The sequence below is a fragment of the Falco punctatus genome, assembly GCF_963210335.1.
Source record: "Falco punctatus genome assembly, chromosome: 10".
In the NCBI taxonomy this organism is placed as follows: domain Eukaryota; kingdom Metazoa; phylum Chordata; class Aves; order Falconiformes; family Falconidae; genus Falco; species Falco punctatus.
This window is the reverse complement of record NC_137590.1, coordinates 37,575,984-37,588,470: the sequence shown is the minus strand read 5'-3', so window position 1 is coordinate 37,588,470 and position 12,487 is coordinate 37,575,984. Positions and strand designations below refer to the sequence as shown.

The 12,487-nt window shown below is 44.5% G+C and overlaps 1 protein-coding gene across 1 annotated transcript in view; it reads left to right on the top strand.

Moving 5' to 3' along the window:
* The window catches only part of OSBPL5 (oxysterol binding protein like 5), a 140,302-nt gene that overhangs the window by 72,421 nt on the left and 55,394 nt on the right, over nucleotides 1–12,487 (top strand). Inside the window, exons 2-3 of the mRNA XM_080405779.1 lie at nucleotides 4,190–4,346; nucleotides 10,411–10,484. Coding sequence (XP_080261905.1) covers nucleotides 4,211–4,346; nucleotides 10,411–10,484 — 210 coding nt within the window. The 5' untranslated portion in view covers nucleotides 4,190–4,210. The remainder of the gene's footprint in view (nucleotides 1–4,189; nucleotides 4,347–10,410; nucleotides 10,485–12,487) is intronic.

Genomic DNA, 12,487 nt, shown 5'->3' with positions numbered 1-12,487 from the left:
TCCTGTTACATCCCTTCAGAAAATTGCCCCTGCCATCTACTGTTCAGCATCCCCTACAACTCTGAAGCCAGTTTGGGCAGGCAGACCCTTATGGACAGACAGAAAAAGGAGCTCTCTGAATAAATGAGCTAATGAAGCCTCATTTTCTTATGGATTTGTGGCTTATATTGGATGGTATTTGTTAATAGCTGGGTTCGTAGTACTACCCTTCTTTCAGAGGGCAACAATGCAGTTTCCCTCCATTCTTTAGGCATTGATTCTCACATAACTTTTAAGAAGCTAGTATTTTCAGGTTTTCTAACACCTGTTGGGTTTCCTTGACTTTTGCCAATGGTACAAAAGGCATTGGGTGGGAGGGAGGATAGAACAGCATACATACGGATGCAGACACATACAGAGATATCCTTTGGAAACCAAGCCAAATATTTCGCGTGTATTATAGAATCTTAATACTGTGAACTACATTTTCTCCCACCAAGAAAAAAGGTGATGTATAGAAGAACCCCAGAATACAAAAAAAGTTCTTTTCTCTGATTTCGTGCTGCACTTTGCACTGAATAAGGTGAAATCTTGTAGGCTGAGTCTGTCCATCTCAGTCTTTCTCTGAAAAAATTCCAAGGTAACCGAAAAGATGGTACAATCTCGTAGAATGAACTGCAGGCCAGTATTTCTTCTCTTTTACCCAAAGTAAAGGAGAAGTATGTTGAAGTGGTGCATACCATATAGTGCACTCAATGAGAGGCTCTGCTGCTGTCAGAGCAGGTTCTAGTTGGAGTGAAGCCTATGACAATGCGCATGGCATAAGAGCCTGTCTGGATGAGGGTCAAATGTAGGAAGGATCTATGCCTGTGAGCTGGAGCAATGCAAGATTAGGTGACCTTTGAAAAACAGCCTGGGATGTTGGTGACGTGGTGTGTTGCATGGTTGCGTTGCGTGTGTGTGGCCGACAGACACATCGCTGCTGCTGCTTCTCTGGGAGCTTGGGTCACTGGAGGCCTTCTGACAAAAAGGATCCAGTTAAGAGGAAATTACTCAAATTGATCTTTGTGGTCAGAAAGAGGTGAGCTGCTGCCACAAGTTTATATTAAGATTTATAAGAGAATAGCGAGAGCAAATTATGGACTCAAGAAAAAAGTCTTTTTCCTTTGTTATGGCGCAGTGGCTGTTCCCTGTTGAACAAGGCATCCAGGTTTCTTGCTGTCAAGGCCATGGCTTAAATAAGCGTGAGAACAACAGAGCATCAGCACAATAACTCTGTCAGTTATCTCGTGGTTGAATAGTGTGCAATAATAGGTGAGGGAAATCAGAGCACGGCGCTCTCTGCATAGTAAATATAGCAGCAGTTGAAAGAAATTCCGTCCTGGTACGTCTGATCTGGTATACAGCCTGCTCTTGCTCCAGTGTCTGGAGGGGGTTTGCCACCAGCAGCAGTGTAAGCTGGCTGGAAGTTCTCCACTGATGTGGCTTGTGTAATTGCTGAGATGAAATGATGCTAAATGCACCCTTTCTGTTGCCCTGTCAAGAAGAGTCTCCACCATGAGAGCAGGGCGTAAGAGCTGGATGGACAGATATTTTGTGTTTGTAACTTGTTCCCCAGCCTGCTTTCCACTGGATGGACCTGGGATTTCTGAACGCCTTCCTGCGCAATTGGCTCGGCCTTGCTGGGTCACTGCTTTTTGGGGAGAGTATCCCACAGATTTGCTTTTGCTCCAAGCCGCTTACGAGCAGTTCCAGAGGCGGAAAATTGAGATGGCCTTTCTGGGAACAAGGGCAGAAAATAGCTCAGTGTTAGCATTCCAAACAGAGCTATTTAGACCTGGATTATTTTAAAATATTTTGCTTTCAGACATGTAACTACTTGCATTTTCCTCCTTTCTCTCTTCTCTTTTTTTTAAAGTTAGCTTTTTTAAAAAAAAAAATTTCTCTGCACCCAGCTGTAGGCAGTCAAGAGTATCTATGCAAAAAAGGGGTTATTTACATTGCTAGATGTTAGGTACATAAGTTACCTGCTGCTTCAGAGATGTCATTGGCTGCGGTGGGAACCTGGGGACTTTTTGAGCCTGGATGTATGTTTGTAGGGCGATTTTGCTGGGCAGTCGATTTGACGGGGGGCAGGGCAGCGGCGAGTGGAAAGCGCTGCAGCCACCCGTTTCACCCAGCTGTCAGCACGTGTCATCAACCTGAAACAGCCTTGCGTGAGGTGCTGTGTGACGGGTTTGGCTGTGGCAGCCCCATCCAGCCTGGCGTGTCTCGGTGCTCAAATGCAAAGCCTTTCTCCCAGAGCTGTGTGAAGGTTAGGGTGAAGTGCTGCTGCCGAATCTGTAGTCTTACAGCCACTTCACTGAGGGGGCCATGATAACACGTAGGGCTTTCGGGGAACATTCTGTCCTCAGAGCACTGCACAGACCGTAAGTCATCCTGTGTGGATGACGCAGGCCCAGCAAGGGACGTGTACCACCTTCACTTTGCAGGTGTGTGGCCTGGGGGAGTCCCATTCTCAGGCTAGCCCTGGCTGCTAGCCATTAGCCCCTTTTTGGCTGTCACAGACCCTCACATCTGATGGCTCACCTATCCCAGCACGGTGAGCTGGGTTCAGAAAGACGTGCTCCTCAGAGTGGTTTTGGTAACCCATGCTGATTGTTGGAGTCCAGACTCGTTTAGATCAAATTAAACTCTTGGGCACTGAGGCCATCTCTTGCAGGAAAGAAGGAGCAGATTCCCTCTTGCCTTGTAAATCATTGGTAGTTTATATAGTTGATGCAGCCTGCTGTGTAAATACATTTTAAAAAAATGTCAAAACCTGACACATTGGGACTGCCTTCTACAGGGATTAGCAGGGCAGGTGGAGGGGCAGAGCTCAGATAAAACCCGAGAGGAGTTTCTCTACACTGGGACATGGTCATTGTGTCCTTCCTCCTGTGCAGTGTCTCAGCTGTGAAGGCTGAGCTCCAAGAGGCCACTGACGGTTCCCCGTTACACTGGGGTGTTTGGGCCAGCACAGGCACCAGGCTGGTACTGGGAGCAGGAAGGGCGGGGCAGGGTGTTCTAGCCCATCATCAGCCCATTTTCAACCAAGTGCCACACAGATCACCTTGCATGCATGCTGGTCCTGCCTTCTTGAACACTGTGACTCTGGGCAACTTCTTTCCCTTTGTTTTCCTAGGAGCTTAAAAAAAAGTTGGGAAAACTTGGCGTCTCTTTTCAGGAGACGTGTGCCATCCTAAAGGGGTTTTCTTACCACAATTACTGTGGTAGGTAAAGTGAGAGGAGCAGCAGACGCTGTGGTCTGTAATGCCCACCCAAAGGCTGGGTTAATGCTTCTTACTGCTCGTAAGGGCCCTGCCTCTGGCTGCACACGGGGAGAGAGTAACGCTTGTTACTCAGAAAGGAGACAGTCATAATATCTGTTTGTAACGGGTAAGAAAGAACTGCTTGTTGGGTGGGTATAAAAGAAACCTTTAATTCCAGCCAGGATAGTCTAATGCATTAGCCACGTGGTGGTAAAGAGCACAGTACCACCGGGCTCTTCTGCGGGGGTGCAGGGAGGCTTTTGGGTAGGCAGCTGCTGTTCTTTACCCTCACAGAGCAGCAAGGTTTATCTTAGTCATCAAACTGCAAGGCTGATCTAAATGCTATTTTAATGAAAACTAAAATTATTTGTATGTGTAATTGGAAATAAGGGAGGGAGTGACACCGGTGTTATCTCTGCTTGCTGTTCTGCAAGCCTGTGCAGCTGGTCTTCCTCTATGCAGCTCAGATTAAGTGCAGTTTTTTGTGGAGATGGTGTGACTCTGCTGACACCAACGGAGTTACATGTATGAAAGAGACTCCAAAACCTAAAAAATATAATAATAATTAAAAGTGAATTTTAGCCACTGTGCTCTGGATACAAACAGTAAGTAGCTGTTACCCTAGATAGATCCTTGTAGGCAGGAGGGTGTTATACTGCCTGGAATCACCAAGGAGCAGTGTCCTGCTTCCCTGCAGTTTGCAAATACTGGGAGTCAGCAAATCAGTAATTGTAGCTTCAAACTAATAGCACTTTCTTTTTTTCCCTGCGTAGCCTTCTGGCACTCTATAAAAAGATCTGGCATGCTACATAGGATTAGGCAGCTTTGAAGCAGTGGAGTCATCTGGGTGTGAAACTTTGATTTCCTGTGTCTTGAACTGTTACTTCTATCCTTTTCAGAAAACCCCCACAGCTCATGCCATGAAGGAGGAGAACTTTCTTCGCCGCAGGTTCTCCCTCTGTCCAGCCTCGTCCACCCCGCAGAAGGTTGATCCGCGCAAGCTGACACGCAATCTGTTCTTTGGGGCCGACAATGACATCTATCCGCTCAGCCCAGGTTGGTTTCGGTGTGTCAGTGCAGAAAGTAGCGTGTCGGGTGCTTGACTGCAAGTAGGTACTTCAGTGTGCTGCTGGGAAACAGAGAGAAACGCCTTAGTGTGAGGGAGAGAGAGAAGCTGCTGCAGTGTAGGTGGATCGCAGACAGTGCTGCTTTCGTGGCGCTGGCTGTGGGCTTTCATTGCCATAGCGTTTCCTGGGCACGGCGGCTGGTAGAGTTAGGGTTCCGAACTGTTTGAACGCTGCGTGGCCTCACACTTAAAAAAATGACTCATGTTTTTGGTGCTTCCACTTCGAGGCACTTGATGTGTTTCACCCTAAGCATTGGACTCATTTAAGATTTACTGGCCCCAGTTGCAGATGTTTAATGGCAGGTTTCCCTGTTCAGGTTTAAAGCCCAGGATAAATATTACAAAACCAGACTTTCAGTGGTTAATGGTCTGTAAATATCTACAAGCACAACAAGTACCAGGAATCTTGGCAGGTTGCGGTGAATGGCAGATTGGCTTTATGCGTTCTCTTCGCATCTTTTTTTGTTTTTAATTTCCTAGCACCCTTGCTGAGGGAAATAGAGCTCATTTCATTCTTTCAGAATTTGTTGCTCACAATAAACATTCAAGTCTTTCCTTGATTGCAGTCTGCAAACAATGCTTCCATTCCAGCCTGTAAACAAGTGCTTCAGGGAGCAGTCACGAATACGTAGAGCTGTCATTTGCAGCTGCAATTGTCAGTGCTAAATAATCAAACCTCAGAGCACCTTTGGGAGCTCTCAAAACACTGCTATCTAGAGAAAGACCATAGCATCTGTCAAAAGGTTTCGGTGTTCATATAGATGTAACACCTGACAGACTCTCTGGGCTTTGCAGATGCAGAGCAAAACCAGGTCTGAGTTTCCTGAGCTAATTGTCTCTAAGTGCAAAGGATTCAAGGGCCTCTGACTTTGCAGGTATTTCTATTTGTGAGTGTCTGCTTCAAGGCAATGGGGAGCCTATTTTCAGCAGTGTGACTAATCCCGGCTGTCACTGAGGTCACTGGAAGCTTCAGCAACCTTTTGGTAATCAATTTGAAAGCAACTTCAAATGGGACACCTGAAATCTCATACACTTCAAACCTGTAGGGACTTCTGAACAGCTAGCTGCCCGTAATTACAGTCTGTACAAATGAGTGGTAAGTAACTAGCTGTTTCACTTCTGCCATCCTTGGGAGCTGGAGAGCAGATTCTTCAGGCTATAGTCACTTCCCCTTGCTTTGGGGAGATGGAGAGCCATAGCTTAGTTTGCCCATTCTTGAGTTCTTACCAGCATTTTCAGTGCTAAACAAGTTACTGACTTCCTCACAGAGCTGTGATCTTTCACAAACCAGGAAAAGGTGAGAGTTTCAGCACGGAGGAGGTAGCTGGAAGAGTTTGTTTCTGCCTCAGCTTCCCCCGTCTCCTTGTTTCTCCTTGATCCCTGCTGGCAGCCAGACCAAACAGCCTTTGCTGGGCTGAGCAGAACAAATGCCTTGAGCTACGCTGGACCTTTTGTTCTGCTGCACAGTTCTCCTGAGTAACCTCCAGCACTGCCATCAGTGAGGGCAGTAGCCCTCTTTATTGCAAAGAAAAAAGAGCATAGGCAAAAGAGTTCGTAAAGGAGAGAATATCTCTTTTAAACAAACAGAAGCTACTGCTTCAGCCAGGGAATTTCTTGCAGAAGTCTGTCCTTATATTTTTTTAACTCCTTTCATTTCTTTTCTCTTCCCCGCAGAACTGCCTTGTCTCTTTGTTTTCCTCACATTTCCCATAAGAAGTAACTGTCATTCTTCACATTCGGTGGCCGTTTCCCATGATGGGCTTTCTTTTCAGTCCTTTGCTGCTGCTTCTGCTCCTTTTCCTCTGAGCCACATGTGCTTCCTCCCACCTTCTCCCATCCCTCTTAAGGATGTTGCTGTCACCTCAGATAAGCCACAGGTCTACACTCATAAGTTGCATCCCATATTTCTGTCCCCTATTTCTCTCTGTTATATTTTATGTGAGTTTTCAGGTTTTGAGGCTTTTCCAGTGGTCTGTGTTTTGCTGCCTGACCCCAGCAGTTTTCTTTACAAGCGCGCTGGGCTGATGGTGTTGCATGGGTGCTGTGGGCAGCAAAGCCCGGTGATTTCCTGCCAGAAATGTGGTGGGTTGTGAGGTGGCTGGAGCTGCAGGTCTCACAACGCCAACACTTAGGATGAGCCCTCCAACAATGAAGGTGTGCAAGTAAATAATTCAGTGAGAAGTGAGTGACAGACTTCACACCTCAGGCAAGCTATGCTATGAACATTCAGTTCGTTGAGAGGATTTTTTTGAAGGGAGCATATGGGAAATGCAGAGGGCAGTATCTGGAATAACATGTCAGACTTTTTGCCTCTTGCTTGCATAAAAAAATGCTAGTGATTCTGGTAACTAAAAGAAATGTGAGGAAGACATTTCTCTATAAAGGGAAGTTCACAAACTAGAGAGACATGAATTCATGTTCCTTGCCTGTATCTGTCTTTCACTTAGCAATAAGGAGAGAGAATCTTTTTCCATTTCCTCTTTAGGAGGGTAGGCAATTTTGGGGGGGAGTAGCTAAAAGAACTTCTAGAGAATCTCTCTTTTTGACTAGGCTGTGAGATCACACAGTGTCTTTAAATAAAAATTCAAATTAGCTTGTCTACATCCTAAGAGTTGTGCTTTCATGGACAAGGGAATTTTACTGTGATAGATTCATGGAACTAAATTTCAGTCTGGTGTACACATTAGGCTATGTGGCAGATATTTACAGCAGTGACAGGTTTTATTTGCGATAATTTTGCCACACATCGGAGCCTGTTTTTCATCTTGTAGTTATCCAGATCCTTTGTCAGAAAGCCTATAAAATAACAGTTCATGCTGCATGGAGTTAATCATGATTTCCTCAATAACCCAGTAATTTTACTCCCTATTGTTACTGGTCATGCTTGCTGTATCATCCTTTATAAAGGGGAAAAGCAAATGCACTTGTAGGATTGATGCCCAGCAGCAAACAAAAGAAAAGGAATAGTTACTGTTCTGCAAAGGAACTAAGTATTTGCTTTTCCTGTGCATGACAGTAATGGGATAAAAGAAGGTATTGGTAATTCTACTCTGTAACCATAAGACTGGAGTCTTGGCACTTTTCTTCACAATGTGGTGAATGAAGGCTGTTTCCATAAGCACCACTGATTCTCTTCCCAAAATCTTTTTCATTGTTTGGTGCAAAACTTTTGGGCTACTTTGTGGAGGACCCTTCTTTGCATGCCCTGCTATCAGCCAGCACTTTTAAGTCAGGAGAGATTCAGCTCTATTTCTGTTGTGGGCATTACGTTTTCTTGGTCAGGGAGATAAAAACTCCAGCTTCTGTAGCTAGTTAATATTTAGCTTCTTTTAAGTTTTTATGTGGTTTCCTATTTATTTTCTCAAGGTGGCTGTGTCTGTTGTTCTCTGGGTGGGACTCCCACTTTTGGGCTTTCTGTGCACTTAAGTATGTGTGCAGGTTTTTGAGAAACTTGCACAATGAAGTTTGCTTTGCAGACAAGGGCTGGCACTGTCCTTCTGCATGGCTGCCACAAGTCTGCTTGAGAGAGACAGCAAACGGCAAAGTTAGCTCTTCTCCAAAAAACAGCCTTTCCCTTACAAGTGCCAGTAGGCTTAACGAGTGAGAAACTAGTACATGCTGCTCCGTAAACGTCTCACAAACACTGGTAAAAGAGTGAACAGATGCATGTTCCCGTTTTTCATAATACTGTGTGAGCGTGATGGTACAGAACCTCAGGAACAGCAAAAATCTCATTGTTCAGATGGCAAACCCTTCTAAGTATTTTACTGAGAAAAGGCGGAAATCTCTTACGTCCAGGCTTTTTGTATGGATACCAGCTTGAAGTTAAGCTTTCTTTAAGAAATTAGACATAATAAAGGATGGATGTGAATTCTGTTACATTAATAGGCACCATTCCCTTGGAGCAGGCAGCAGCAGCTGATTCCCATTAACTTTACTCAAACTTTCATTTCTCATACATGCGCAGAAAAAGCTCTTTGTGGGAAGCCAGTGCAGCAGCTCCAGGGCTTTGGGAGTTTATCTCCAACCTCTGCTTCTGCCAAGGAGAGTGGGGGCTGTAGAGAGGAAAGTGCCATCAGAGAAAGAAAAAGTGTGGAGGTACAGGTCCTAATCCACGCGCAGCTGTGCTTATGGCCATCTCACTTGTCATGGTAGTACGAGAGGACTGTCAGATACCCAGCGGCTCGCGATTTTCTCCTGCTGGTGGGCGTTAGGTTTCCGAGTGCATTATTTAGGGCGCAGTGTTTCGAGGGGAGGAGTGAAAGTTAAGAAACTAGGTTAGGATACAAGTTCCCTGTTGGTACACTGCCCTCCTATGTGACTGCGTAGGTCCTTCCTCTGCCTCAGTTCCCCACGTGCGCGAGGCACATGCTGTCCCTCTTCTCCCAGCCTTGGAAGCGTTTGCTCTGTGTCAGATGGCTGCATGCACGTGGCAGAGCGCAGCACTATGCCATGGGTGAGAACCACATCTGAAAGCTCCACCATCCTGGGTCATCATGTGAAAAGCTGAACACCTTCTAGAGGCAGGTGTCCCACAAAGCCTTTTCTTACATTTAAGAGCTGATACACCAAGCTGCCTGTTAATGCCTGTGAAAAGGGCATGGGTTTTGTCCTGTCTCTTAACCAGTGAAACCTTGTAGCACGGTTGCAGCTCCGGTTATAATGGGACATGCTTGTTCTCTCACGTGTCCCACGATGGAAGTACAGAAACATGACCGTGAGGATATTTTATTTTTTAGTAAGCTTCTGTGGCAGGCTTTTCTAGTGATGCTTAGTTTTTTTAAATGGCTGCTCTGAAAACTCCAGGAGACATTGTGGCTTCTGACACATCTGTGACAACTTCTGCTGTCTTCAGGAGAATCAGGATTTTCCCTTGCTGGTTTTGGATTTGGTGATGTTTCCAAGACTGGCCCACACAATGTCTAAAAGCATTTTTAACAGTTCCCATGCCTGCAGTGTGCTACAAATGGATTATATTTCACTGTCTCGGTGGTTCTTTACTGCATCCAGTATTCTGAAGCTCTGATTGCTAACAATTTTGAGAAGAAAACTACATTGCAAATTAGCTCTTTAGTGACAAGATAGTCATTGTTATCCAATCTCATCAGATGCCATTTTTTGGCTTTTTTTGTTAATAGAAGCTCTATGCCTTCTTGTACTGTAAGGACATGATTACAGTTGGCAAAAAGAACAGAATCTGTCATTACATTTTATTGCTTGGACTAGGACTACACACACTCATACTAGTACATAATGTGTAGAATGTACTGCAGGTTCCGCGTATTTGGGTAGTGGAAATATTTCTCTATAATGATTGGAAAATGTCATAGTGTTCATAAATACTACTTGTTAATTGAAAATGTTTCTTATTTTAACAAATAACGGTCAGAATACATTGAACTTCTGCAGGGCTTTTTTTATTTTGTTTTACTGATTATGTCTAGATTATGTTCTGTCTTCTGTAATGTTTTATGATCATGGTTATTATTTGTCAAACAAAGCATGCTATCAAATGCATCTGTGTATAGTTGCCAGATACTGACCAAGGAGGATAATATATTGAATAACTGCTTATTAACTGGATTCCATTTATTATTTACATTGAATAAGTCATGGGGTTTGTAAGAAAAGAACAGACTGTAGTAACGTAATTAAAGACTGCATCATAATACAGACACAGAAGGGAGCTGATTAAGGATGCATTAAGCAACTTTATTTCTGTTTTTTTCCCAGCCTTCATATGCTGGACTTTGCAACACTATGTTGGTTTACCACGAAGTTTTGAGACCTAACTTTTAAGCGGTACTTGTTGCATAGCCCACACATGTGGGTTATTTCAAGCTCTGCAGGATCCCTCTCTGTGACCCTTGTGTGCCTGTTTCTGCTCATGACAGCTTCTCTTGCTTGCTGTTAGCAGTAGCCCTTCTAAGGCCATGAGTAGCCATGGTTCTGCCCACAATTCCTCTGTTTCTGAATCACATTTATTTGTTGCAGGAAAAGACGTGGAAGCAAACAGCCCATCAGCACTGAAGGATGAGACACCACAGACTCCAAACTCCGTTAGCAAGGTACTGTGGGATAGGGATCCATCCCTAGACTTGCTTTCATTTCTTCTCAGGCTGTTATTAACCATTCTTACTGTCTTACTTTTAAAGTCATTGAGAAATCCTCTCCCTCTGTTCCTGCAGTAACTGTGTGCGCATTTTTTGAGAGAAAGAAAATTAGTGGTTTTGCATGGTTGGGATGACAGATAAGCCCACACTTTCCCCTGACTTGATAGCACCTACTGCAGAACCCTGTTTATTTGGGCCTCATTTGGTAGTGTAATTAGATATGAATAATTACAGTTGAAAGGTTGATTTTGCCAGCAGAGGTGTCTCCTGCTGTTCCTGATCAGCAAGGCAATCATAAACCTTAATTGTTTTGGAAGAGAAAATTGTAATATTTAGTTAGTGCATAACATCTGAAACTACGAATTGAGATTCTGGGTGAGAACACTGGGAATTAGTCTTAACAGGAGAGGAACGTGAACTGACCAGCATTTCCTCAACACGGTGTTTCCATCCAGCCTGTTGTGGAGAGGTAAAACTGGATCTAAAGAGTCTGGATCTGGGTGTTCAAAACCTGGCTCTGTATCTAGAGTTACGGAGTGCCTGGGTTTGATTTCCTGTAGGGATGGAGTCAACTTTATAAATTAGATCTGGCTTTGAAGATTCATATACAGGCCTTTTTTGGCTGCAGCTCCCTAACATGTTTCTGGAGGGTAACTGGAAATAGAAGCAAGGCCTGTTAATAAATTTTTAACTGAATTTATTCAGCTATGAAGCTATAACATGCAAATGACACCAGCTGAAATGAAAATATAACATGAAGGAAGCAGCAGCAGACAAGTGATTTCTTATAATACATGAAAATAGGCCCTGCATCTTCACATAGGTTTGGCTGTGCTTACCTGGAACTTGCAGGTTGTTCTGCTGGGGTGCCCTGGCAGAGGTCAGCACAGGGAGAAGGTGATGAGAGGAGCGTTGGCAGTATGCAGCACAAGGGCTCGTGTACGTGTCCTTTGCTATTGCTGGGACCTGGCAAGCTGTTTTAAAGCCAGATGTTTTGTGTGCCTTACAAGGAGTGGTGTTAAATTCCCAGTTGACTTAGGAATATGAAGAAGAAGGACTTTTTCTGGACAGGACAACTCAGAGCACTGAAATGCTGTCCAAAAGGGAGTCTGATTTCTGAGATGCAGGGTGAACGTAAAGGTAGGAATGTATTTATGAGACGTATCTGGGTGAAAGCATAGCTTATCTGTGTTTTGCCCGCCTCGGGGCCTGCCTTGCTATTTACTCTCCTACAGGTGTATGTTTGAAAGAAGAAGAACCCTTGGAAGATTTGGGTGCCCAGCTAGATTTCTGCCATGCTTTGTGTGCACCTGGGAGGTGTTGGGGGGGTCTCTCCTTGACAGTGTTAAGGGGAGATAAGAGAAAATGCACAGCAGAAAACAACTGCATCAGACCTGTGATTCAAAACAATCTGGGGATCTGAACCTGGACACGAGCTTTGACTTCACCAGCCCAAGATTTCATATTTACAATAGTCAAAATTGCTCTGAAACACCAATAGGCTCAAAACAGATACGAGGGCCCCAAAACACCAAACTTCAACTTGCCTACTCATTTGCAGTGTTGCAGGCAGTTGCTTTCATTACTGGATGGGCCAGAGCTAGTTTTTCTTTCCTGCCTGAATGTTCTGCTTAGACAGACCTTCTTCCTCACTGGACCTGTGCTGTAGCACCTATCATTCTCACTTCGCTCTGCTTTGCCTTGCCAGGTTGCACACTACCTTGTTCTTCTCCAGCCACATAACATTTCTTCCGTCTTGCTTTGCTGTGTCAGTGACAGTAGGGAGTCCCTATTGTGAAATGTCTTGTACCTTAGAAGTTTAGGCAAACTGGTAGTCATTTTGCTTAATATTTCATTTTTCACATCCACTCAGCTCTAAAGCTAGAAAATGAAAGGGATCCAGAACTGTAAGTAGGGATCTGTCACAGTATTTCAGTTTAAAAATAAATAGCAATTCC